General features: G+C 53.1%; 1 protein-coding gene across 3 annotated transcripts; it reads right to left on the minus strand.

Annotated features, from left to right (window-relative positions):
• Positions 1–25,940, minus strand: PLEKHM2 (pleckstrin homology and RUN domain containing M2). Of its 3 annotated transcripts, XM_030463541.1 has the most exons (20): positions 25,837–25,940; positions 15,858–15,964; positions 15,619–15,728; positions 14,641–14,740; positions 13,973–14,060; positions 13,358–13,544; positions 11,239–11,298; positions 8,521–8,755; positions 6,684–7,442; positions 6,182–6,251; positions 6,015–6,105; positions 5,230–5,294; positions 4,822–4,910; positions 4,101–4,233; positions 3,822–4,012; positions 3,481–3,546; positions 2,857–3,016; positions 2,053–2,232; positions 1,852–1,968; positions 1–1,163 (listed from the first exon to the last, which is right to left on the minus strand). In XM_030463541.1, exons 1-20 carry the CDS (start codon positions 25,894–25,896, stop codon positions 1,026–1,028), a joined length of 3,006 nt encoding a protein of 1,001 aa, XP_030319401.1. In that variant the 5' UTR covers positions 25,897–25,940; the 3' UTR covers positions 1–1,025. The 3 variants fall into 3 exon arrangements, with proteins under 3 accessions (XP_030319401.1, XP_030319402.1, XP_030319403.1); XM_030463542.1 differs by lacking the exon at positions 11,239–11,298 and having other exon boundaries at positions 11–1,163; XM_030463543.1 differs by lacking the exons at positions 11,239–11,298; positions 15,619–15,728; positions 15,858–15,964; positions 25,837–25,940 and adding an exon at positions 15,160–15,233 and having other exon boundaries at positions 11–1,163.
• Positions 25,941–27,830: the final 1,890 nt, after the last annotated feature.

Raw genomic sequence — 27,830 nt, forward strand, 5'->3', positions numbered from 1 at the left:
TAGGGCCAAATCTGAGTTACCCAGGAGTTTTTATTCAGGGAAGGGAGAAGGAAGTAGATGTATATACATATACATTCAGTCATGTTTGCTCCCCCCCCCAGAAAAAGGCCCCGTGAATTTATATTACATGAGAAGGTCTCTGGATTATTATTAATTAAAAGCTGGGGTTGTGCCCCCAAAGGGCTTGCTGTGGAGGGCAAATGGCAACGGGTCCTTGCTAGCCTGGGATGCAGCAAGCTGAGAAGATGGGGACACGTTTGGTGGCAGCTGTGTGACAGCATCCCATAGGACACCTGAACAACATCAGACTCCAGCTCTTCTCTCCCCCTACACGTGGGGCCAGCGTCCAAACCTCAAAGCTGCCTTCTGACATCTCCTAAAACCACACTCGGTTGCTCAAGGCCAAATTTCTGGCCCCGCTTCTTACTTCCTTACCCTCAAATCTCAGTGAGGGGCTGGGGAGTGGTTTTGTGATGTCTGGAGGGCCCCAGGTGTGACCTCCCCAGCATTGGGAGATGCCAGGAGAAGGAGGAGGCGAAACGTCGCCGTACCTGGTGATTGTGTTAGCAAGGAGGAAACATGCAGGGTAACGATCCAGTGTTCCCCTCCCGCCACCTCCACGCCTCTACCCTGTTCTAAAAATGAACAACTCCTCACTCCAGCTCCACACCGCCACGGGGGTGGGTGGTTCCCCCTCTCCCCCTCATTCCTCGTGGGATATTATTCTGTGAAAAGGCAAATTTCTTTTGCCCATTGGCTGAGGGGGGTGTGGGCTCAGCCTCGCCTCCAGCCCGCTGAAGCGTCCGGTTGCTCCCCAAAACGTGCTGGATGTCCCCAGCCTGCTGGAGAGCGTGGTGGGGACAGGACAGGGGGTCCAGGCCCGCAGGCGATGCTGCTGGTGAGGACCAAGCAGTGGCAGGAGGGCTCCGGGGGGTCCAAGTTGGCTGCGGGGACAGCCCGGATCCAGGTGTGTCCCTGCTCTCCCAAAATGGGTCCCTGTCAGCTGCCCTTCCCCCCAGCCAGGGTTAACACCAGGGGTCCCGCTCTGCTCGCCCGCGGCAGAGGCTGTCGCTGCGCTGCCAGGCGCTGTTGATGAGGCTCTGAGCATCCTCACACTTCTTCTTGACAGCAGCATCCAGAATGGCCTTGTGCAGGAGATCAACCTGAAACACACGTGTGGGGCTGTCAGGGACACACACACACACACACACACACACGACAGCTGCTTCAACCCCGTGTTGTAAAACCACCTCAAAAACAAATGGAAAAGGCACCCGTGTCATGGGTGAGGGAGGGGGACAGGGCTGGACCAGGTTCCTCCTTGCTCCCCTCACCTGCCCTTGATGCTTGGAGACCTCATGACCATGTTCAGAACTGAAAGGGGGGGCTACAGAGACTCTCTATGGACAAGGAGTCCCATGGAGAAAACAAGGGGCAATGGGCACGAGTTGCTCCTGGGGAGATTCCCATTGGATACAAGAGGAAAATTTTTCACCATAAGGAATGGTCTTCCAGGGGAAGTGGTGGATTCCCCCACTTAAGAAATTCTGAACTCTCAGCTTGATGAGACATCTCAGATAAATAATAATATTAGATGGATTGGACCAGATGATCCTTGAGGTCCCTTCCAAGCTGACATTCCAGGATTCTCATGACCTGCACGCCAGGGCACTCAGGCTCTGAATCCCACATCCCATGGTTATATGGAAGAGCTCTGTGGCTCTCCTGCCCTTCATGAGAAAGCTGTGTTCTCTCTACAGGTAAAAATCCACCCCCTCCTTCCCAGGATGTTGCCAGCCTCGTTCACCCTTCCCTGCCAGAGAAAGGGTTTGAGGAGCCTGGAACACTCACCTGGTAGATGTTCCTCCATGTGGAGTTCAGCGCCGAGAGGAACCTCTCCAGTTCTGTAGTGCAACTAAAGTAGAGGACCCAAGGGGGCAGGAACTGCTTACGGTCCTGAGCAAACTCCTAAACACCAAGAGAGAGGCCGGGTTTTACCAGCCTGGTCCTCACCCAACCCTAGTCCAGCTGGTTCATCAGCATCAGGCTCACCAGGATACAGTACTCCTTGCTGGCCTCGGTGGAGATGGCGGTGACGTCCGTCAGCTCCGCAGTGCCCAGCGAGCGGAAGAAGCTTGTCTGGCAGTCCTCATGGCAGGTGAAAACCTTCTGGTCTGTCAGCACGAGGCAGCACGGGACACAAGGTGTGGGGGCAACACCCTGGGGGATCACCTGCACCGGGTGGGGAGGGGGGTGGTTAAAATAGCCCAGGTTATAACAGTTTTCCTCAGCCGAGAAGGGATATTCCAAACCCTAGACAGGCTGAGGGATTGGGGTTGTTCAGCCTGGAGAAGAGGAGGCTCCCAGGTGAGCTCAGAGCAACCTTCCAATATCTGAAGGGGCTACAAGAAAGCTGGGGGAGGGCTTTGGACATGGTGGGTAGGGAGAGGACAAGGGAAATGGGTTAAAACTTGGAGAGGGGAGATTGAGGCAGGATATTGGGAAGAAATTATTTCCTGTGAGAGTGGTTGGAACAGGTAGCTCAGGGAAGCTGTGGCTGCCCCATCCCTGGCAGTGTCTAAGGCCAGGCTGGATGGGCTTGGAGCAACCTGGGCTGGCCATGGCAGGGGGTGGAACTAGGTGATCTTTAAGGTCCCTTCCAACCCAAACCATTCTATGATTCCATGAAATCTAGCACGAAGAAGGCCAAACCTCCTTGGGATGCCTTGTAAGGAAGTCCTGAGCTGGGGAGAAAACCACCTTCTCCATCCCTGCCAGACACCCCTGCTCCCATCAGCAGCTCTGTGCCCCAAGGGGGCTCCAGGAGAAGGAGGGGGTCGATACACCCATGCTCACCCCTTTGGAGACAGCCTGGCACAAGTACTGCATCCAGTCAGCCATCTCCTCCTCGTTCTCAGCACTCAGCTCCAGGGAGGGCCGATCCGTCAGGATCACCTGGAAGGAGTGGGGCCGGTCGGTGGTGTTGGAGCGCCGGCATCCCCCACACTGCTCACCCCTGGGAGAGAGGGGGGAGATCAGCAGGATAAATGGGACAGCCCTAGCCTGAAATCTGTCCCCACCCTGTGCTGTGTGTCACTCCTTCCCCCGCCAAACACTCACTTCCCATCTGTGACATCCCCTGTGGCCGCCTCCACCTCTGCACAGAGTGGTGGAGCTGGAGCTGAACATGGGGGGGTTGTGATCACCTAGCTTGGCTCTAGGGGGGGTACATCAGCCCTTCAGGGACCAATGCCCCCTCAAAGGGTGGGCCTGGTGTGCAAAAACTAGGAGGAAACCAGCCCATCTCCAGCTCCCTGCACCAGAGCCAAAGTAACTGGGCATCAGCACGAAGCCAGGAGCACACAGGGAATCCCTGCAGCATGGGCTGGATCATGGACTGCCCTGAAACACCTCCCTGAACATCCCAAGGAGCTCCCACTCCCCACTGAGTCTGGGTGCCAAATCCCACCCACCACTTACCCCATGTTGATGGAGAGCAGAGGGGTGACGTCCGTGCGGTCTGGGTACTGGTACAAGATCCCATTGCTGCCGTTTGGGAAGATGAGAGAAGTGGAGGCTGGAGTCACCTTGACTCCAGGCAGGGTGGAGTCACCACCTCTGCCTGGGTCCCACAGACACTCCTGCCCCAGCCCACCACCCTCTGAGCTTATGCTCCTGCTGCTGGGCAGCCACAACTAGTGGTTGTCCTCTCAAGTGACAAGATGGGTCCTCTCCATCACCCAAGGAGCTCCTGGGTATCAAACCAGTCCCAGCAGCTGCTCCAACAAGCCCCAGTCCCAACCCACAGCCCTGGTGCCCACCTAAGCACCACAAAGCAGGTCTTCCATTGCTCCTTGCCCAGGTAGGAGGTCCCTGCCTTGTAGTGCAGGATGCCATCCTTGGTGACAGTGTTTTCAGCTGAGGTGTAGCTATTGCTGGTGGGTCCCAGTGCCTCATCCATGGGGTCTTCCCAGTGAACGAGGCCATAGAAACGCACAACCACGTCACAGGCCTGTGAGAATCAGGTGGAGAAGTCAAAGGGAGGGAGTTTTCCTTGAGCCTCCACCCTGTGTAGTGATGGTCACAATATTCAGACTCACCTCGCACTTGGACTCCTGGGCCACAAACTTGGCAAGTGCCAGCTTCTCCATGGTGGCATCTGTGAGGATACTGGGGTATGGAGGCTCCCGGCACCCTTTGATCATGGCTGACTTCAAGGAGACCAGGAAGAACCTGAGAGGGAGACAGATGCCTCTGATGAGGCCAGGGCAGCTTCTCATCTCCTTCATGAGCTCAGATGCCTTCCCTTCAACGTGGGCCTCTGGTCTTCCACACCAAAGGGCCTCAAAATCAACCCAGAGACCAAAGGCAATGGGGGCTGCAAAGCCTGAGCTCCAGGAAGGAGCCAGGTGAGACAGGGAGATGGACACCCATCCCAACACAGATGTCAGTGTGACCATCTGGGCCCTAATAAGGTCACCTCCTTGGGCTGACAACACACCTGGGGCAAGCCTTGAAACTCAAGACTTTGTCCCTACTCATCTCAAGTGACACAAAGGACATGGAGTCCATGTGGCTCAGAGCCCTGAGGCTGCCAGCCTGAGGTGAGGGGATGGCCCAGGAGGACTCTCTGGGCTTACCCATGCCCAGGGTTTAGCTGGTGGCACCAAACCAAGCCCCAAAGCCCCACTGGTGGCAGGACTTCACCACAGGAGGGCTGTCACCAGAGTCTCTTGTGTTCTCCAAGTCACACTGGGGACACCAAGGTACCAACTAGAGGTCCCACACCCCGGGAGGAACACATCAGGGTTCACCACTTACTCGGTGAGAGCCGCGTCCGCTGTGTCCAGCAGGAACTGCTTCCTCCGGTTGGTGCACACCACGGTCACTGTCTGCTGATCCAACCCAACCTGTGCCACATGGGACTGGTTAGGGAAGCCAGGAGAGGGACATGGGGAAGTGAAGCAGGGGCTGAACCTGGCTTCTGGCCCCAAGGGAGAGAAGGTCACTCTGCTGCCCGGGTGGAGATACGAGCAAGCAAGGGGTGGTGTTTGAGGGGGGTCACCTTTGTATCCCCCAGTCTCAAAAGATACACTGGCCAACACACTCCCTGTGGACAGAAACACCCTGGTAGGATGCTCCCAACACCCCTGTGGCTGGAGTGACCCCCCCAGCTCTCCTCCTGCTCCCCTCAAAGGGCTGACCCGACCCAGGCTGTGCTGTGCTCACCGAAATGTAGTCCAGCTCATTGTAGGACACGGCCTCCTCCACCATGTACGGCTTCTCTGCTGCCCCTGGACAGAAAGAGCCACGTCAGCTGCACAAGATTAGCTTCAAAGTCTTTTCCAACCTGAACAGTTCTTTGTGAAGGGGGAAGAGGAGCCCAGCACTGCCTGGAGCTGAGCTGCTGCAAAGCCACTGAGCATCAAACCAAAACATGTCCCGGGGTCTCTAAGGGGACAAATCAACCTGAGGTCCCTACCTAGACTGCCACCACTCCAGAGGACAGGAGGGCACTGGCAGGAAAGGCACTAAGCTACAGTGTCCTATGTATGGAGAACAGGTCTTATGAGGAGAGGCTGAGGGAGCTGTGGAAGAGGCTGAGGGGAGACTTTATTGCCCTCTCCAGCTCTCTGAAAAGTGGCTGGAGTGAGGTGGCTCTTGGCCTCTTCTCCCCAGTGACCAGTGCCAGGACAAGAGGTAATGGGTTCATGTTGCACCAGGGGAGGTTCAGATTGGATATTAGAAAAAATTTCTTCACTGAAAGAGTGGTGAATCATTGGAACACTGTTGTTCAGGGAGGTGGTGGAGTCACCATCCCTGGGGGTGTTCAAAAAGCAGGTAGATGTGGTGCTTCAGGAGATGATTTAGTGGTTAATGTGGTGCAGGACTGATGGTTGGACTCGGTGATCCTGAAAGTCGTTTCCAACCATGAGTCTATGATTCTGTGACAAGGCAGGGATGAAGCAAGCCTCAGACCCTGCAGCTGAGCAGAGGCTGTGGGGATGGGATACCTTTGCGGATCAGGTAGACATAGCAATCAGTCAGCAGGACATAGATGAGCTGCAGGTTCCCCTCCATGTGCCCAGTGCTCATTCTGATCATCTGTGTGGAGATAGAAGAGCTTTGAGCCCGGGCAGGCACAGGGCTGGGCTCTGCAGAGCAATTGCAACCACCTTACCCTGAACAACTGTTCCTCATTCTCCCGAAAGACGTGGATCATCAGCAGGAGGAGGTGGTTGTTATCCACCCTGGAGAGAGAGACAGGAGAGGGTGGACACAAATGTTTGGCTGGGTGGGTTCAGGAAGGGCGATCTTGTAGAATCACAGACTGGTTTGGGTTGGGAAGGACCTTAAATCCCCCCCAGTGCCACCCCTGCCATGGTCAGGGACACCTCCCACCAGCCCAAGGGTGCTCCAAGCCCCATCCAACCTTCAGCACTGCCAGGGATGGGGCAGCCACAGCTTCTCTGGGAAACCTGGGCCAGGGGCTCAGTCTCTTTTACTGATCTTGTCCATGATTTGGGCACCTGTTGGCCCCTCAAAACCTCCTGATTTCATGCATCAACTTCATCCCAGAAAAGGATGGGCTTTCCTCCCCCCCAACCAAGGACAAGGGGAAAAGTGGCAGCTCGAGCTCAAGATGGTTTGGATGATGCTCTCCCTGAGCAAAGCAGCCTCACCTGAACTCAGAGGGATGGGTCAGCTCTGAAGGGCTGCCCTGCCCTTCCTCCACACCAGAGTCCTCAGCACTGCTTGGGGAAGGGCTGGGCTGCTCCTTCTTTGGCTCGTGGAGAGCCTGGGGCTCAGGAATTTCTGTCTGGCCAGTTTGAGGTCCATCACTGGTCCCTTCAGACTCCTTTACTGCCTCAACTGCTTCTCCCTCTCCGCTTTCTTTTTCTTCAGGAGCCTCAGGGCTACCAGAAACATGTGACGATTGGCCAGGCCCTGGAGGGTCATGGTGGCCACCACCTGATGCAGCAGCGTTTGGACTCTCGACGGTAAAGCGGTAGAAGTCCATGGGGGCTGAAATCCCCTCACTAAAGTCGCCAGAGGAGGATCCATCCGGGGTGTCCCCTGGCGTGCCAGTCCGAAAGGACTGCCCGGGGGGCTCCAGGGGGGCAACCCAGCCCCCGGGGTCCAGCTGCCCGTTCAGCCTCTCCACCACCTTGCTGAGAGGCTGCCCCAGGCTCCCCATGGACGTGTCCTTCATCTCGGGGATGCGCAAAGCCAGCTGGCCCAGGGCAGAACCTTCCCCACCCTCCTCCTGCCCGCTGCCCGGGGCTGGGGGACCACCCTGTGGCTCCTCTTTGTCACTCAGCCCGTTGACACCGCTGTCACCGCTGGCCTGGTGGCTCTCAGGCACTGCAGGCCCAGGGGTGTTCACTGGCTCCTCGGGCTTGGCTTTCTTCTTCTTGCCTGTTTTCTTCTTCTTGGCTAACCTGTGTGGTGAGAGAGCAGTCACTTGTCTCTGCCTGCTTACAGAGGGGTCCCACCCTTTCCCAACAACCTCCTTCTGCCATTTGACCTGGTGGGGAAATTCTGTCAAAAAATATCTTTTAATGTGCAGCCACGCAGAGCTCTCATCTCTGTGCCAGCCCTCACAAGGAAAAAAAGAAGAAAAACACATGGTATGGACAGTTGCCTAACTATCAAAACCAAAAAAAAGGCATGGAGACAGCAAAGGGGCACACAATAAATGCATGAGGAGCTAAAGCTGAGTTAGAAGAAACCCCTGTGTGACAGCAAGATGCTGGGAAGGGAGAAGGTTTCAGGAGGAGGTGGGAGTGCCATGTGCTGCTGGAATAGGGAGATGCAGGTTGGAGCCCACTCCAGCACACCAGGATGTGGAGCTCTGGAAGTGTCCAGGCCTCCCATGACACCCAAACTGCTGCCAGGTCACTCTGGTTTGGGAAGGGATCATGGTGCTCCCCTTCCTCTTTGTCTACTGGAGAGCTGGGCAGGATGTAACCCAACTCCTCTGCTCCTCCCAGGAAAAACAGGGTGTAGGAACAGGCTTGCTGGGCTGGTTCTGGGGTGTCCCCATCCCTTGGGGTGAGCAGACAGAGCCTTGATCTTTGTCTGGGTTTAAGGGCTCTGAGGGACCCCTGGGGATCTGCTCTGCAAGAGTCAGACACAGGCCAGCAGGTCTGTGGAGGCATCTCCCTCAACAGGTTTAGCCACAGCTGGTTCAACAAACAAGAGGAAGGATGGGAGAGAAGATCTGAGATTCAGGGTTGCTGCAAACCTGCCACCAGCTGGAGAAAGCTTCAAATAAAAGCTCATGGCTTCCTCTCAGCAAAGGGGTTTATGTGGAGCCAGCCTGTAGCTCTAGAGACCCAAGGACCAGCTCTGTGGACACCTACAGAGCATCAGTTGGTGTCTGGAGGTACAAACCCCTTTTCTTATGGCTGTGTGAAGGCTACACCACAGATGCCATCTCTGCTGGGCACATCATCACCCTCTGGTGACAAATGCCACTCAGGGACACATTTCCAGGCCAGGCAGCTCTTTCCTTACCTGATGACCTCCAGCTCCGTGCAGCTCTCGGACTGGTCTGTCCCTTCAGGAGTGGCTTCTGCTTTCTCCTGGGAAGCTGTGTGCACTGGTGTGGTGTCAGTGGAGGATGCTGCATCAGCCTTCTCCTCGTTGAAGGGGTTGTAGCGCTGCGTGGGGCTCTTCACAGAGGCTTTGGTGCCATTGGCCTCCGAGGTGGTGGAGTGTGGGCAGCTGAGTGTGTCTGTGAGGTCTCCATCTGCAAAGAGAGAGAAGGGAAGAGTGGGGTGAACACCAGCTCGGGTGCCTGGAGCAAGGGGAAATCAAGCAAAGCTGTGCACTCGGGGGCTCGGGGCACTACGTGGTCACCATCTTGATGGCAGTGACACCATCCCAGGCACCAGCAGAGCCTGATTAGCTCTGAGACTGCTGCAGAGGAGGGAGAGAGAGGCCAAGGCAGGACCCAGCACCACTCTGCACCTTGCACCTGCTGTGATCTAGACAGAAATAACAGCCTGGCCACCCAGGAGCTGTGTTAAGCAGAGACAGCATCCCTGGGAAGGAACTTGAGGGGTCTTGAGCTGAGATGACAGCAAGATATGAGGCTGCTGCCCCAAACTGCTGCTTCCTCCCTGCAAAGGGGTCTTAGGAAGATGCTTGTTGGGCTGGGAGGGCAGAAACTGAGCTGATTGCTCTTCCCTCCTTGCAGGAGATACACACAGGGGCTGGAAGTGTGGTGGAGGGGGGGAGGACATGGCATACACCAGGGGCTGAAGACAGAAGGCTGCATAGATAGGTGGTAGCACAACCAGCTTGTTAGTCTTCAGAGGGAAAAGGAGCAGGGAAGGGCTGGAGGAGTCATGCTTGGAGTTTCCCCATCCACAAAGTCAAGGTTAAAGGAAGGTTCCTCATGCCCTGCTCCTCCCCAGCACCCTTCAGCCCCAAAGCCAGCTAGAGACCCCTTGCTAGGCAGGGAGATCTCTTCACCACCAGACTGATTCAGAGCTGCAGGTTTTGAGTAGGAAAACAAAACCTATTATAAAAAAAAATAATGAGAAAATCTAATAAAAGCAATTTTTTGACAGCTGACTTCAAAACTCTGCTTTGCTCCTGCTGAAATGCCTGCAGCATGGAGGGTGTGAACTCCATGGTGGGAAGAAAATTGGGCAGAACTTCTATGTCTACATTGATGAGAAAATAAAACCTTTAACACCTATTTCAGCCCCAGGCTTCTAAGCCTGCATCACCAAAATGAACCCTGTGTCTCTTGCTGAAACCTTGCTGGTTCTGCTGCGACAAAACAATCTCTGTCCAAAATACAGAATTTTACCCCAAACTGCATTTGCTGAAAATGGGGAACTGCCCCAAAACTCCCTAAACCTCTTGCTCTGTGTCCAAACAGCAAGGAATGCATCAGCAACCAACCTGCAAGGGATTTAGAGATGGAAATGTTGCTATGGCCAAGGTTTGCTCAGCACCATAACCCAGCAGATCACACCAGCACCACCTGGCAACCAGGAGCTGCACACAGGAGCTGTGCAGGTCCCCAGACCAGGAGGGATCTGCCCTCAGCATCCCTTGGTTCCTCCCAGCCTGCACCCAACACCCACAGATTGCTGGGTGTTGGGTTTGGAAAGGTGGTCTGTACCCTCTAGGTGTACACTCAAGCTTTTGGGACACATTAAACCATCTCTACGAGTGGGGTAAGAAAAAAGATGAGAGGGAGCATGTTAGAGCCCAAGAGCAATCCACATGGAATTCAGGCAGAATTTCCCCAAATATTCACGTGGTATCAGCCAAGAAAATTCAGACCCAAGGCTCCATCCAGCTTTTTTTAGCTGCAAAGGAGACAGTGTGGGTGTCTTTCCTCTGGGGGTAAAGCAGAGAAGTCTCCTACTCCCATGATGTGCACAGGGACTGCAAGGGGAGGAAGGACAAGAACTTCCTCTAAAATGGGCACGTGCTTCTGACCATAAGGGCCAGACACATCTAACAAGTTGTTTTTAAAAGTGGTAAAATAAAAAACAAAACAAAAACCAGAAGTGCAATGACCCAAACTGAGCACAGCCACATGCTGGATGCTGTGGGTTCACAAGAGATGTTTTGTCACAGGAGAGCAGGGTCCAAGGAAAACAAAACCTCTCCAACTGTCCCCTGCAAAAGACCCAAAATTAAAGAAAGCACAATTAATTTGCCTGTTTCCCAGGGCTTTCAGATCATCAGTGAAGGTGTCACCCTGTGTGCTTTACCCCAAAGAGGAAATCTACATTTGGCTGGCAGGGTCCCCACACTCATTCTGGATGGCTGCTGATCCCCACCTGCCAGCTTTGGGGTGATTTTGCAGCTCTTCTTTTGTCACCTGGTACAAAGGCACATTTATCAACACAGAACCAGATCTGAAACTCCAGCCTTACATCTGCTAAGCTGAAGGTTGGGCCAGACAAATCTGGAAGACACTGAGGCACTGTCAGAAGCAGGAAAACATCCCCCTGGTGCAGGGTGTAGAGCCAGGTGAGTGTTCCTGTGTACACCAGGATTTGGGGAAAAGCTTTGCCCGTGGTCTCAGAGGTGAGACACACAACATTCCCACCTCAGGGGATCTTTTCCAGAATTTTCTGCCTCTCTCAAATTCCATCAAGATGTGGTGGGTTAATGAAATGAAAAGGGAAGCATGCAGCAAGCTTCAGGTGGCAGCAATGCAGAGAGAAAACCAAAATGTTGTAAGAGATGAGTATGTCCCACCTTCCCAGTCTCTGCTGGGCATGGTCTGCATTGCTGGAAAGACATCTCCAAAATCATAATCTACAAAAACGAGGGATAAAACTCAGGATTAGAAATACAAGTAGTGGGGAGGGAGGGGTAAGGGGGAGGGAAGGGGAGAACATGAAGGGGATACAGGGAGGGACAGGAGAGAAACAAAACAAAATATTCCACCAGTATCTGAAACACATGAGGAAACAGCCAGGGAACAGGGATGCAAATGGAAAGCAGCTGCACCAAGGGGTGCTCCTGCTGGATGTTTGTGTTGTGGGAGCCACAGTGGAACAAGTGAAGGATGAAGGTCCTGCTATGTGAGCTGCTGGGAAGCTAAACCAGAAAAATGGTTGGTGTCATCCAGGGCTGGGGTGACAATCAGGGATCCCCTCTGGGAAGCCATCTGATCACTCGGTGCCTCAGTTTCCCCACCTCACACCTCCCACAGACAGATAATGTGATGACAAATGTTTGCATTTGTTAATGTTTGCAAAGCCTGGGGTCTGACTAAAGGGAACAAATGGGGATCCTGAAATCCCCAGCTCCACTTGCATCCCCCAGGTGGAGAGATGCTCCTGCTGAACTGATGAGCAATGAAACAGTTACTGAAGTTAAATCCCTCCACACCAGAGAAGCAGTGGCAATGCCACTCCTGGACCCCAATACCTCTCCCACCCTGGTTCCACATCAGGGGACCTGCCTGCACCAGTACCAGATCCCTTTGTGCATGGGGAAACTGAGGCACAGCTCACAACCACTGTCTGGACACATGGTATAGCTTGTGATGATGCTAAACCCAAACTCTAGCTCCAATATGTCCTGGGTCTCTGCTCTAAGCCACTCTTCTCTTGAGCATGAAGCTTCTATCCACCAGCTGGGCTGGAGGCTGCAGCCAAACCCAAGTGACCCCCCTGGCCCAATCAGCAGGGAGGGGTGGGAGATGTGCTGGCACCAAGAGGTGTTCTGCTGAGGGGGGAAGAGGAACACAGGCTCAGGGGGGGCAGCACACATTGAAACAGCTGCTTATCCCAAAGCTCTGGGGACAGAGGAGCTTCCTCCTGTGACACTGACTGCTCCTCGTGCTGCCCCCACCTTACCTGGATGCAGGTTTGGCACAAACAAGTCACCAGCAGCAAACCCTCTCCCACTTGCAGCACAAGTGCAGGTGCCATGAGTGAGTTCAGCCTTTGCTAAAACATTGTCAGTGCCCATCCCCACATCTGCACCCAAGGCTGCTCCTTCTCAGCATCTTTGATGTCTGCAACTTCTGCCTTGCACAGAAAAGGCAACGAGCAGACCCCTGTCTCAGAGGGAACCTCCCCTGATACAGACTCAGTCCTGAATTCACTCCAGTCAATTAATGGCACAGCCATTCCAGAATGCCCTGAGCTCCCCTTGTTCCAGCTGACATCAAAAAAGGAAGAGGGCCAAGGTATTTTGCACCAGGAGGAGCAGCAGCAGAGCTCCCTTCATGCAGCATTAGCTCTCCCTCCTCCAGCCTGAGGAGGACTCAGGGGGCAGGCAAATGGCACAGATCTTCTCAGTTCAGCAGGAACATCACCCAGCCCTCTCTGATGACAACTTGTCAGGCTGCTCGAGTTAAGATACACAAAGAGAGAGAAAAACATTTCTGAGCATTGCTGGCCTTTGTCTCAGACTGCAGACATGGAGAAAAGAATTTGGAAATAATTCCCCAACATCTTCAGCATTTTTGAGTCTCGGGGCTGCAAAATACACAGTTCAAAAAGGTCCTGAGCAGTCCTGGGTAACTGAGCCCAAAGGCATGTTCAGACATGAGCACAGCTTCTACTCCATGGGGAGATTTCTCCAGTTCTTGCTTGATGACTCTCCCCAGGATGGAAAGGTGGCTTGAGGTGAACAGCACGGGAAGTCTTTCTGTCCTGGTCTGAGGCAAAGGGGCTGTCCCCAGCTAAACCCCAACACTTCCCAAGGCAAGACAGGAGAGGCTGGGAGCCTAACTGGTGGGTTCCTCACTTTGGTTTCTTCCAGCCCATCATTAACCACCTCATTTGGTGTCTCCTCCAATCCAGTAGCCCAACTGAAGGGAACACAACACAGCCCTGGACATCTCCCAGAAAACACTGACCTTCACTGGAGGGAGCAATGGCACTGTCATCCCATTCCAGGTTGGTGGAGGTGACTGAGTTGAAGGAGTTGAGGGAGAGGCTGTCAGAACCATGCACTGAGCTGGGCAGACGGTCCTCAAAGTCCAGCAGGTACTGGGGTTTGTAGTAATCTGGCATGTATGGGGCCAGGTCCAGGTAAGGAGCATCCTACAGAGAGGAGAGCAGGGGCTGAGTTATCACAGCCCAGCCCAAACAATGGGGCTGGCCTTCAATGTCCTCTGACTGAGCATTGCTGCTGTCCCTCAGAGCCAGTGGCTTTGTGTGTTCACCTGGAGGGACACCAGCATTTCAGACCATGCTGGGAGAGCTCAGCTCCTTTATCCCCATCAATCTGCCCCACAAGCTCCTTTATCCCCATCAATCTGCCCCACACCTGCCTTGCTCCTCCTCTGAACCATACAGAGGAATAACTGAGCAGGAGGAACAAACCTTGTAGGTGGATCTCCAAAGGCCCCAGCCCAGAGCCTTTGCTAAAAGGGGCAGCTGCATGTTTCCAGCTGAAGGCCAACAGGAAGGTACACCCTGCCCCACATTCCTGCTCTCCCAGAGTCCAGAGAAAGAGATGGAACACTCACCAGATCCAAGTCAAAGCGGATGAACTCCAGGCCAGACACCAGGGTTAGGAACAAGGTCAGATGATCATGACTGCAAACCAGGGCATTCCTGCAGCAAGGATGAAACAGAAGAGCTTTAGAGACATGGGAAACAGAAGAAACAGAATCACAGAATGTCAGGTTGGAAAGGACCTGAAGGATCATCTGGTCCAACCCTTCTAGCTATAAGTGCCCTTCTGTTTTCTTAGGGTGTCTCCACCACACACTATAAAGAGCCCCAGAGCTGTGTGCCTGCTGGTGGCCTCCCAAGAGCAATGGAAGAGCTTAAGAGCACATAGATGTGGCTTTGAGTAGGTGGGCATCCACCACCCACTATCTCCAAACCAAGCTACAGCCAGATTCCAGGTGTCCACCAGAGCTGGGTCCCTGGAGCTCAGCAGCTTCCTGGAAAATGTGGAAGAAAATAAAGGCTACATCTAGGACTGGGAGTAAAAGGAGTAAAAGTTGAGAGATGCATACAAGCCTACTTACATAGGACAGTGTGTCCACATCTAAGAACTTGAATTTAATCATGCAAAACCCAAAGACCCTCATCAACAGCTTGTTCCCCACTGGAAAAATGAGGGGTTTCTTCCAATAAGAAGTGATGCCAACCAGTGTCCAAAAAAGAACAATCTGGGAATACTCACTTGACATAGTACTTGTGCAGCAGGCTCAGGTTCTCCTGAAACAACCTCAAGTAGCTCTCCAAGGAGTTTTCATTGAGGGCTAAGTACAGCCATGCCCGGCCTGAAAAGGAAGCAGCAAAGAGATTTATCTGTGGAGAAATTCTCAAGAAGCAAAGCAAGCCTGGAAATGATCACAAATCAATTAAAAACACATCAGATCATTCATTTGCATTTGGATCGTTTCAGGAAAGCAACCAACTGCTGGGGAAATTCCTGGGGGGGAAATGTCAGGGGGAGAGGAAGGGTCAGATCTGTGATTTGGAGTGGGAATAAGAATCAGAGACTGGCATGGTAGCTGGCTGAGAAGCAGACACACAACTGTGTCTTCTCCAGGGAGATGGAAGCCCTGATGGAAGCCCAGGAGACAGGAGAGACAGAGGGAGAATCACTCTGAATCAGCCCAGGTGCAATCTGAGATATTTCACAAACTCTAGTGCAGAGAGAGGTGATGGTGGAGCCTGTGCTCAGCTCTGCTCTCACCAGTACAGGGCCTGGGAGGTGGAGGGTGTTGGGATAATCAGGCAGAGAGGAGGTCTCTGGTCTCAAAAGCAGCCTCAGTGGTCCCAAACATCTGCTACAAACTGACAGCAGAGGAGAAGCAGCATTGGGAAAAAACCATCAGAGGTTTGGGGTGAGAGACGTGATGCCTCCCATCTGCCAGAAACCCTTCCTGAGGGCACAACCCAGCAGATCCTTCTGGTTCCACAGCAGCAGGAGGAGGGCTACATCTCCGACCCAACACCTGATCTTGAGAGCTGGTGCAATTACTTCTAGAGCCAGGACTCCCACCTCTGCGGTCAAGATAAGCCAGATTCCAGGTCCTTTCCAACCCCTAACATTCTGTGATTCTGTGCTGGCTCTCCTCAGTCCCTGGAACATGCACCCAGCCATTCCCAAAGTGGGGTTTTTGCCCTCTGAGCTGGGGCAGGGGACACTCACTGCGTCCCAGGTTGGTGGCCACGTGCTGAAGCACCTCAATCTGTTTGATGGCTTCCCGGCGGGTGAAGTGAACCACCAGCACCCAGTAGCCTGAGGAAAGGTCTTGCAGGCTGGAAAAAGAGCAGACAGAGGAAAGTTCAGCAAAGGGCTTCCTTGTCTCCATCCCAATTCCTGCCCAGCTGATTTGCTGGTGCTGAGGTTACAGGAGAGGTGAGGCAGCCCAGCAGCTCCATGCTTACCCATAGAGCAGAGCATGGTCCAGATGTTCACAGAGCCTCTGCAGGACCTTGTCGTGGTTTCTGATTGCTGGAGTCTCATCTTCACAGGCAGCAAAGTAGCTCTGCAGCTGCAAAAAGAAGAGATGGGAGAGCTGAAACCCCATTCTACACCCCCCCAGGGAGGCAGCTGGTGATACCAACACACTCAAACCCAGCAGTTAACAGTTTTTCAGGTTTTTTTGAAGTCTCTCAGCTTGCTAAACCTTAATGCAGGTTCCTTACAGGGTGTTAACACTTGGGTTTAAGGCAGTAAACTCATAGGAGAACCTCACCCACACAGCCTGGTCCATGCTGCAGACACACCAGCAGCGTGGCCGTGGCTGCACAACCAACTTCCCTGTTTGGGGAGTGGTTGGGTTGGGTTGCACAGCCCCCTCCTTCTCAGGAAGGAGGTTCTGGGGGTCCCTCTGCAGCACTGCAGCCATCACAGAGCCCTTTGGAACAGAAATATCTCCAAACTCTGGGCTCTCTTTCTGTCTCTGCCATGGGACCAGGTCCCCTCCTCGATCTTCCCATCTTGCTGTGGGAAATGCAGGTTGGGGATGTTGCTTCCAGGCATTAAGGATGCTCTGAGTCCTGGGGGCGTGCTCTGTGCTAAATTTGTGCAGAATCTCAGCAGGGTTTCAGCATCCTGGGAAGAGAGAGAGGTTTTCTGGTCCAGGGTGGCTTGGGTGACCCTGGTGCTGCTTCTGAGCATTGCTGCCAGGCAGCTGAGAGCTTTCCAGCACAGGCTGGCACAGGCTGCAGAGCAGCAGGGCCTTGGAGGGCAGCACAGATATGGATGGAGGCACGTGCAGACATGACAAAAGCAGCTGAATTAATCCCCAGTCCTGGACTTCACGTTGCTGCCAATTTCTCAAAGCTCAGGGCAGCTTCACTCAGCCTCAGTTAACCCATTTGCAGCCACAAAGTTTGCTCTGCAGTCAGCACCAGCTCTGTGCTCTGCTGGCAACAGCCCTCAGAGGCTCAAGGCAGCCTGAATTCCTTTTTTGCTTCTGCAAAACCTGCTGGAAATCCCTTACACCCAAATCCTACAACCCTTCCCAGTTGCCCACCAGCCTCCTGCCCCTGCAGCTTACAGGGCTGTTTAGGTCCCCATCTCACACATCCTCAACGTTTGGGCAGGGGGATTTCCCACCTGGGATGGAGTCCTGGCTCTTCAGGACACATTTATTTGTTCTGGCTGGTGGCAAGTGAGCACAGCTCAGCTGAACCACAACACATCACCCAGACCTATGCTATTTTGGTGACCAAATATTGCCTCACCGAGTAGAGAGGAGATTTAAAAAAAAAAAAACACCAAAAAAACAACCCAAAAAGTTGACAGTAAAGTGCTTATTGAGTCTGACCTCTCCCCAGAAATGAGTTTCTCCTCCTGAATTATTACTGCAGTCTGAGAGGCTCCTTCAGAAAACCCATCCAGTCGTGATGTAAAAGTTATCAAGGGGACAGAGTGCACTCCCTGGGGAACCATTCCCAACAACACTCTTAAAAATATGAATCCAGCCAGCTCCAACACCCTCCAGGCTTGAGGACCTTGACTCTCTGGAGCTCTTAGGTAAGATGGGAGAGCCAGGCATGTTCCTGCAAGGAGCTGGTCCCAGCCCTTAAGTGGGAACAGGCTGCTGAGCTGGAATCATTGTGGCCAAAATTCCCTCCTCTGATCACACAGCTCAGCCTGTCCCTGTCCCCTCTGTTCCTGAAGGTAAATCCTCTTGGGAAGGAAACACACACAAATGTTTTGTTTGCAGAGCCACCAGCAATGCTCAGAACATTTCCAAAACATTCAGGTGAGACCCGAAGAGTTTCACTACAGGAGCTCTTACCCATTTTGGGGAGGAAGCTGAGGCAGAAGATTCTAGCTATTAATAGGCAACCCAGACCCAAACAGGGAGAAGAATGCCCTAAAATCACACTATTCAAGAACTATTTCAGGAGGTACTTGCAGCCAGGGTTTTAAGCTGCTGCAAGGACACTAGAAGAAACAAAGTCATAATTTAGGGCTGCATCCCTCAGGGGATGAATAGTTGGAGCCATTGGGGATGCTCTCCTAGAGCTGCCTGGATCTCACTAAAATATCCCAATCTGGAGAAAATGAAGCAGGAAGCAAAATCCCTGCAGTATGGGATGTGAGCCAGGATCTGAAGGCAGAAATTCCCAGCTGGTCCCATCCAGGTTGTTGCCTCTGCAGAGAGCTAGGGTACCCTTGGAGGAAGGGTTTTGGCCTGGGTATTTCTGCAGGCTCTGTGCTGGCTTGAGGAAATGCAGCTGGAGGAGACAGCTAGGGGAAAATAAAAATAACCTGGCCCTACTTTAGCTTACCATGAAAACCAAGGAGCCACCCAGCCAGCTCTGCACACACAGCTTGGGGAGGTCATCTTGGAGCCTGCCTGTGCTGCTGACTGGAGGAAATCCCCATGACAGAGAGACTCTGAGAATGGGCAGCAAAAGAGATGAGCAAATAGAAGCATTTCCCCTTTTTTCTTTCTTTCCTTCCCCATAAATAATGTAGGTCTTTGTCACAGTCCTTCCTGTGGCCACTTCACAGCTCCCAACCCCCTCTGTCACTACCCCCAGCCTGCTCCTGTCATCAGGGGATGCAAACTGCCAGCAAGCAGTGGTTGTCTCATCTCAACATCTCCAAACATCAAAAAGCACCAGCAAACTTCTGAAAAACAGATTTCTCCCCCCTAGAAAAGCCAAATCTGCCTCCCACAAAGGGAGCTTTTCTGTTTGGTGCCAAGTTGCAGCTGCTCTGCAGGATGAATGCAGCCTCCTGCCCTGCAGCTACCCCTGCACTGCCTTCCCTTTCTGGGGAGACAGCAGGAAAACTCAGCCCTACAGCAATGTCCAGAGCAATCCTACCCCAAAAGGCTCAAATCTGTCCTTCAGCAAGCTCAGGAGCCAGAGGACCAGCTGGTGTGACTGTGCTTTGCTGAGAGTCACGGGGTCACACCAGCCCTGTGCACGTGGGGCCCTGTGAGTGGGAAATGCACCCTCAGCAGTTGCAGGTTTGGATGCTCCATGTGACATTTTAGGAGCTGTTGGTCACCAAGGGCTCGTTCCTTCCTGCAGGAACAAAGATGTGCCACCAGATTCCCTGGATGGTGGCTGCAGCAACAGAGGGTGCCATTTCCAGCATCTCTCTGAGCCTGGAGCAAAAGGATGTGCACGGCTCCATGGAGCACAAACCCCAAAAAGGGATCAGCCAGGAGAATCTCCACTGAGCCACCAAAGCAGACACAAGACAGAACAAGCCTCAGGATCTCCTGGGTGGAGTCATCCCTATGGCAAGGGTGGCAAAAAGCTGTGAGTTGCAAAAGCTGATGGGGAGGAATTTTGGGCTTGGGAAGAAGGCTGAGGAGAAGAAAGATGAGACTGCTTTTCCCAAACAAAAGGCAGCTGCATTGCTTCCCAAAGTCCCACTGCTCCAAGATCCACCTAGCTGAGAATCTGTAGGAATTATGACCACAGACATCTTAGGGCAGAGGCACAGACCATGGGTGGTGCCAGCACAGGCAGAAGTGATGTGGCACTGACCTGAAAATGGCTTTTATATGGTGTGTTTCTTTCTCTCCTGTAAATGGCTATGAAACACAAATTAATACTTTGAAACAAACCTCTCTCTAATGACAGTGTGACAGACAGACCTGTCTGGGAGGTGGTGACCAAACTTTATGAAGCGTCCACAAAGCAGCTCCCTGACATACCTGGGCTGTGAGCTGGGGAAAACCAGGAAAAAAACAAGGGATCTGGTTAAAAATCAGGAACTGAATATGACATTGGTCAGCTCTGGGTCTTCCATGGAGATGCTTTTCCCCTTGTCTCCTCCACACTGCAAAACCAGAAGGGTTGGAGGACTCATGGAGGGCATGGTGAATGCCTTGAGCTCTGACCCAGGGTTATTTATAGACATTCCTGTGGCCAAAAATAAGAGCTGCTGGCATGCAGAAGGCATCCCCACTGCTCACCCAGCACCGGTGTTGTGACAGGGTGGGACAAAACTGCTTCACTGAACTGGTTACAAAAGTCCAAACCCTCCAGGCTGGCTTAGATACACTTGAGAAGAAAGCAGAAAAAAAAAACTAAAAATGATGTGACCAAAGACCTGGTTTGCATGGAGGGAACACAGGATTTGCACCCCAAACAATGGTAGCTCATCCCCATGGAGGATGAGAAGGTTGATAAGCAGCAATTAAATCCATCATGAGCTGATTTTTCCCTGCAGTGACACACCACACCCCATTCTGGCACACATGTGAAAGGATATTCCTTGCACAATTACCTTAGCCTCCTAATTGCATCAGTCCTCAATGAGTGTGAAGCTCTCCAGGCTCATTTGCAGAGCTCCTGTGTTGCAAGAGATGCCAAAAAACCAATGGGGCAGGCAAGTCCATTCTCCAAATGCAGTAATTCTTGTGGTACTCCTCTGAAACCTCCCCAGTGTTTCTACCACCTTATTGAAATACTGAAACTCAGTCTCCTGGCTGGCCACATCCCAGCTGAGTTTCCATCTCCCCTCCATAAATCTGTCCTGCAGATGTTTCAGTAGCAGCTTTCTAACCCGAAGATAATTTCCTTTATTCTGCTTGGTACTTCCCTGGCAGGACAAACACAGCAGAAGAAAAGCAAACAGCCTTTACATTCCTCCAGCATGGGAAAGGCAAGAGGCACTGGGAATCCTGCTCCCCACCCCCAGCACAGGGACTGTGTGAGGGGTTCCCCTCAGCTGCAGGGACACAAAACAAAAGCAGTGCCATGAACCAGCTCACTGACAGCCAAAACCCAACAGAAACTGCAGCAGCCTTTTTTCTGCCTCTGTTCCTCTCAACACCTTCCCCAGAGGCTGGGAAGGCCTTCTCCAAGCTGTGAAGTAAGTGGCTTTGAGGGCAGTATTCCATGAGCCATCCAGGCAGGCAGCTGGAGATGCCAACCCTTTGCTAGACACAAAACCCTTCCCAGCACCTGCTTTTCCACCATGCTGCACAACTGGACAAGGATGGTGGCACCTTAACCCCCAGCCTGCAGAGCCAGGAAACCTCTCTGCAGCCAAAGCAAACCCGTGTGTTTTCCTGCAAAGCTTCTCTGACATCATGATTTAAAAAATGCTGATTTCAAAGCCAGCCTGAGTCTTGGCACTCAAGCCTGGGGCTGCAGCTGGAGTTGAGCAACCTCAGGAGCAAGCTTGGAATTCCAGGGAGTACCAAAAAAAGGTGGCAGGACTGACCTTGTCCCATGCAGGAGAAAGCAGCTCAATCCCAAGGGAAGAGGCAATGGGAAGGGACAGGACAAGCATGTAAGGGGACAGATAAGCAATCAGGCACTGTCATCCCTGCTCAGGGGAGTGCAGACATTTGATGGCAAATGAATCAAGAGCAGGATGAACTAATTTACCTGGAAAACTCCTGGTTGTCCACACCACCCATAAAAGCAGGCTGAATTTCAAGGCAGGGGTGTTAGAACACAAAGCCCTGAAACTTCAGATCTAGCAGGATGCTTTGGAGGTTTCATACGTGATCAGATTCAGTATTTCTTAGAAAAAGCTTCCAAACACACCACAACAAGTAAATGCAGGGTGCCTGGGCCCTGCAAGTCTTGCTAAGGGCACTGCTCTTCCAGAGACCTGCTGCTTACTAACACACTGGCTTTGAATCTCTCCCCACCAACCAAGCCCTCTGGCCCACAGTTATTTCAGTTTCTCCTCCTGGGCCAGGATATCAGAAGTGGGAAAAGCTGAAATCACTCAAGAGCCACTGAAATTGTGCAATCAGAGGTGGAGAGGCTGAGAGGCATTGCTCCAGCTGCTTCTACAAAACCCACTGCCAAAGCTCAGCCTCCAAAACCTCCTGCTCTCCTGGCTAAATGCTTCACATTAGTGGTAGGAGAACAAGCAGAGATTTTTTTTTTTTTCTTCCCCAAAGGGTGTCATAGCCTTGTCCACCAGAAGATGCAGAGCTGGTTTTCAGAAACATCTCCTTTGGGTATAAAGAGACAACATCAGTTTAGGCACCCACAGAATCCAATCCCATTGCAGACAACGACCCTCAGATCCCCAGCAGACCAGGATGCAGCATTAGGAACTTGGAAAGAAATCAACCTGTGTCATGGCTGCTGGGCTAAACAGATCCACCCAGCCAGAGATGAGCATATTCCCTACATGCACTCAGGAGGGATGCTCCACTCCAGAGCCACCTGCTCCTCTCCAGGACATGGTTACTCAACCATCCCCAAACCTTCCCTCTCTTGCTGTGCAGAAAAAAAAACGCAGAGACACAAGGCAAAGCTCAAGGAGTTTGGGGCATTTCAGTGGTACAGGGCTGAAAATCTGATCTAGAGACAAGCAGAACAGGCACTAGCACCAATTCACTACGAGGGAAGTGGAAGCCTTCCCCAAAGTTATGCATCAACAGAGCAGAGTCAGAGCTTTTGGCAAGAACTCCTGCAACATCAGCAAAAAACACAGCTCCACCTGATTGGCATGCACCAAGGATCAGCTGTTCCAGGGTTCATGGGAATGTGTGTCCTTCAAAGCCAGTGGGAAACTCTGAAAAACAGAGAAGAGCCCCAAACTCTTAGATTCTGACCTCTTCATGACTTTATGTTTAGCTCCTGGAATTGCCAACAGTGAGCACTGCTGAAGGACTTTGCATTTTCACCACCTTGTCACAGGCAGGGAAAGGGGAAAAGAAACTGCCACGAGACAGAAGCAACAAGCTCCATAGCATCCCAGTATCCATGTAATCAGAACAGGGGGCATTACCCTCTGAATTCATTTCTATCTCCCAGTGAGGACACAGAGGACAAGCTGTAGATGGGAAATCAACACCACGCTCACAGTTCCCTTGGATCTTTGCTGGAATTGAAGCAGGGACCCAACTGACTACTGCTGAGCTCTCCCAACATCTCCTGAAGCTCCCTGACACCTCTCCAGCTGCAGAGAACAGTTTATTTGGTATCTATCTCAGGGCTCTCTCTCTCTCTCTGCAGCTGAGGTCTGATCTCAAACCTCTGCAGGCACTGGCAAAGCTGCAGCTGATCTCTGAGATAAGGTGAAAGATGTGAACAGTCCAGCTCTGGCACTTGGGTATCACACAGAGAAACCCACAGGTTTATAATTACTCTCTCCAAGCAGGTTTGTATCCCTGCCTTTTCCAGCTGTGCTCCATCCCTCAATTTCTTTCTAAGAAAATAAGAAACAGTCCTGTTCTCTGAGGCTTGGAACTCAAGCCCTTTTTTTTGCTGTTGCTTTGCACAGAATTTATTCACTTGCTTGGGCTCTGACCCCCCAACTCCTGAAATTCAGAAGCACCCTGGAGAAACTGAAGTCACACCCCAATAAAGTCACAACCACAGGTCTCTGTGGCACAGAGCCCTGCCCAGGGCTGTGCTGCTGCTTGTTGTCTTCCCCATCAGAGGCAGAGGGAAGCTGACAAGCTGCAGGAGAGGATTCTCTGGGCCATTCAATGAAAATAAGGCATTTTTTTTTCTGCTGCTCCTACTCAAAACCTGACAGGGTAACTATGCAGCTCAACCTTCTGTGTAGGTTGGTCCCAGTTTACCCAGTGTTGAGGTGGGGTTCAGTCCTGCTGTCTTCTCAAATAATGCAGCCCACAGATTGCTGAGAGTCCCCAAACTCCTCTTCAGGCCTGAAGCTAAGAAAACCTGTCATGATCTGGCCAAAAAGTGGCATGGGGAGGCATGGACATCGCCACAAACACATCCAGACCCTCTGCTCTACAACTCAAACCTGCAAAAGTAAGGAGTGAGCAACCTACACAGCTTGGAAGCTTTTGAAATCAGAGGTGAGATGCTCCAAAAACTCCTCCACACTCATGACACAATCTCAGTGATGAGGAGTTACTCAAGATGGACCCAGAAGTAGGGAGAGATGGATGAACCAAGAACAGGATTTCCCAGGGCGTGGGAAGGGTGTACCTGCTCCCTTAACCTACCCCCTTACTCTTCCCACTCACATAGATAAAAAAAAAAGAAGTACCAGGGACTTGAGGGCTGAAGTCAGTCAGGGAAATGTTGGGAAAAATGAGTGGCTCTGTAGCTGAAGAGGAGCAACATCCCTGAGGACAGAGAACAGCATCTTGGGGGTAGAAAGCAGGGGTGTGCCTTTGGCCATGTGGTTGAATTTGGTTTCTCTGGGATGGTATAAATAAATATGTCACCCTGAAGTCTCATGTAGGTTCCTACATTTTCCTGAGCTTCCTAAACTGACCAGGGAAAGCAAAAGGGGAAGCAATGAAAAATTCCAAAATCCTTCTTCTTCACAGTTGGGCCAAGACAGGAGCTGGCAGAGACTGAGGCAGGTCTAGGCAGAGGTGTGGTGGCAGAGCTGTAGTTGATGAGTCCACTTCAAGTATGATATATATATAAATATATACATGTATCTAAAATAACCATCATGGTGATTTTATAGCATTTCCTGCAGGGATCCCCAAGGATTTTCTGAATGCAAATAAATACTGTCCAATGAATCCTGTGTGGGAAGGTCACACATCCTGATACACATAGGGAAACTGAGGCAGTAGTGCTGCAGAGCACTGCAACAGAACTTGGAGCAGGCTCAACATCCATTGACCTCCAGGTAAATAAAAGGTTACCCTTAATTTTTTAGAGGACAGAAATGTGAGAGACCAGAGGGCAGAGTCTCCCATGGAGGAAATGAGAAAGGTTGAGGGAGGTTTGCACATCCATCCTCTGTCCCAGTGGCAGTGTCAGGCCGTCCATTCCTTAAATAGAGCTGGGAATTCACTTGTGATGCTCTTTGGAATACAAATTTCCATGGATGAAACTGTATCAAAACACACTGCAGACCACAGGAAAACTATTCCAAAAGGCAGCAGAGACCTAACAACTGGAGATACATCCACAAGTCCAGAAAGCCTCCTTTCCCAAGTTTGGGATGAAAACAAAGAAGACTCCCTTCCTCTTCTCAGACAGAGCCTGTGTTTTCTCTCAGAGGTGCCTGAACCTCACATGTGGACCAGGCAGGACACGTGGCCCAACCCAAAACTTCCAGCATGTCCCTCCTGTCACCACCCCAAACAGGCTCCAGCATCCTGGCCCCCTTCCTGCCAGCATGGAGATGCTGCCCACCAAAGGGACAGTGTTTAAGAAAGGCTCTCACCAGCAGGAGATGCGGAGGGGCAAGGAGAAGGACAAGGTGAGAGATGAGACATGAAGGGACAAGCCTTCAGAGCCTTCATTTTGAGGGCTCAGACTAGGGCACAGCCAAGCCATGGTGCACAGCCGGAGGGAGGACCTCTGGAAAGAGGGTTTCATTCTGGACTCATCCAGATCCCCCCACTGAACAGATCTGGGAAAATGAATCTCCCCAGGACCCCCCAGTCCTGTCCACAGGAGAAAGAAACCCTTTGAAAAGTGGGAACCCCAGTATATCCCAACCACCAGAGATGAAGGTTCCTGGAGATGACTGTGGCTATGTCCCTTTGGTAGGGTGGGCCAGGGAGTCCCCAAACCCACACAGAAGGACTCCCTAAAGATGTCTTATGTCTCTGGAAGGGTGTCCTTGACCCCACATCTCTGTCCCAAAGACTATCTGGGGTGTCTTCTACCATGAGAGGTGGGCTGTGTCCCTAGGGACCATTCCTCAGCCTCACATCTCTGGTGATGGCTTGTGCCCCAGGGGTCCCCAGAGCTGCTCCCCTGGCAGAGGTAGCCCCCAGGCCCACAATGCCAGCACAGGGGGTCCCCAAGGCCGTCCCAGGGATGTCCCCTGGCCCACACTCTGCAGACGATGGTCTCCAGGGCTGTCCCCAAGCTCACAACCCCAGCACAAGGGGTCCCCAGGGCTGTCCCCAGCCATACACCCCCAGCAGACGGGGGGTCCCAGCTCCACACCCCTCTCAGAGTCGGGGGGGGGGGGGGGGCATATCACCTAAGGCCTCCCCAGTCCCCCGTCACCCACCTTCTTAACGGAGAGGGAGATGTTCTCCAGGATGCGGTCCTTCACCTCCGCCGGCTCCATGGCCCCTCCGCCCGCCGCTTTCGCCGCTGCCGCCGCCCGTCGCCGCGCTCGCCCGGCGGAGGCCGAGTGCCGGCCCGCCCGCCGGGCCCGCTCGCCGCCCCGCCGCCCGCCGCCCGCCGGCTCCGTCCTGCCGGCTGCCCCGGCCCGGCCCCGGCCCGGCCCGGCCCCGGGGTGGCCGCTTCCACCGCCGCTCAGCGCGCCATGGCCGCGCCGGGGCCCCCCGCGTCGGGCGCGGAGGCGAACGGGGCCCCGCGGGGAGAAGGGAGCGGAGCGGGGCTGAGCCGCACTCGTGACGGACACCGCACTCCGCCAGGATCTGAGGTCAGGCGGGAGGGAGGGAACGGCAGCCGGGACCGCTCCGCCCCAAATGGCGCCCGGGAGGCTCCGGGCAGGCGTTGGGTGCTCCCGGAACGTGTCGGGGGACGTGAAGGGAGGCGGCAGCGGATCCCTCCGTGCGCTGGGCTCGATAAGGGATGTGAGGGGAGAGAATGGTGGGGACAGAGAGGGGACATGAGGGGAGATGGCAGTGGGAACATGAGAGGAGATGATGGGGACAGAGGGGACATGAGGGGAGATGATGGGGACAGAGAGGGGACATGAGGGGAGATGGCGGTGGGGACAGTGAAGGGACATGAGGAAAGGAGGGGAGATGGTGGGGACAGTGAGGGGACATGAACGGTACATGAGGGGAGATGATGGTGGGGACAGTCATGGGACATGAGGGGAATATGAGGGGAGATGATGATGGGGACAGAGAGGGGACATGAGGAGAGATGGCAGTGGGTTTCTCATGGCCCTGGGCTTGGTGAGGGGATGTGACGGAAGATGGCGTGGGGCACTGTAATGTCTGGTGAGGGGAGGTGGCAGTGGGTCCCTCCTGACCCGGTGTGGCCACTGCTGGAGTGAGGGGACACGAGGGGATGGTGCTGGGGTGAAGGGAGACAGCAGGGGCATGGTGAGGAGGGAGATGGCATCGCATCCCTGATAACTCAGTGAGAGGAGGTGGTGTTGAATCCTTCTCAGCCCAGCAAGATGATGAAAGAGGATGAGGGGAGATGGTGCTGGGTCCCTCAGGGGACAAGTATTGGGTTCCCACTGAGATGACACACAGCGGGTCCCAGTTTGGGGACAGCAGGTGAGGTGACCACCAGACCCCCAGCTCTCCTGGCCAGGGCACTGCCCACAGCTTTGATGCACTTTGGAGTGCAGGTAAGGGCCAGCCTCAAAGGAAAGAGAAGTAGTCAGCAGTGTGAGGGAAGAAACAGGGGGACCTGCATGGCCCCCCACAACCAAAATCTTCAGCAGCCCCTGAGATCAAGAGGGGATCCACCTCTCTGCTAAGGTTCATTGTGCTTGGTACCGTGGCACTTAGGGACCAAAAATGGCTCAGGCCCAAACCCCCATCAGTGGAAAAACACCTTAAAAATCCCAAGTCTAAGCCCTACTCACAATCATAAGACAGAGCCAGGGCTTGGTGCAAGGGCTGAATGGAGAAGGGGGTTAAAGAATAAAAGATAAAATGTAAAAAAGTAATAAACCCTCCTGATATTCAGGGGAAAGGGGCTGTCCCTCCAGGCTGGTTTATTGCTCCTGCAACATTCAGCCCTGAAAACTAAAAATGGAACTGAAAGTAAAAGCAGTTAAAGACAGGAAAAAGCAGCTCCCAGGAGCGTTCCCTGCACCATTCCCACTCCTCTGTAAATAGCCTTCTGGCAGGGAAGGGAAGGGCTGAGCAAGGACTGGGATGGAGAAAACTCACCAGGCCAAGCCTGCGCTTTCCACACAGCAACAGGAACAGCCCAGCCAGTTCAGCAGCTTTGGAAACCACGGGAGAAACTCTCAGAGAAGGGATAAGAGTGCTTGAGTTAAAACTCAGCCAAGCCATGAAACTCCTTTTCTCAGCTCCCCATCAGCAGTGGACAGGCAGAAGTGCT

Source organism: Calypte anna, chromosome 21, assembly GCF_003957555.1.
Source record: "Calypte anna isolate BGI_N300 chromosome 21, bCalAnn1_v1.p, whole genome shotgun sequence".
Classification (NCBI taxonomy): Eukaryota; Metazoa; Chordata; class Aves; order Apodiformes; family Trochilidae; genus Calypte; species Calypte anna.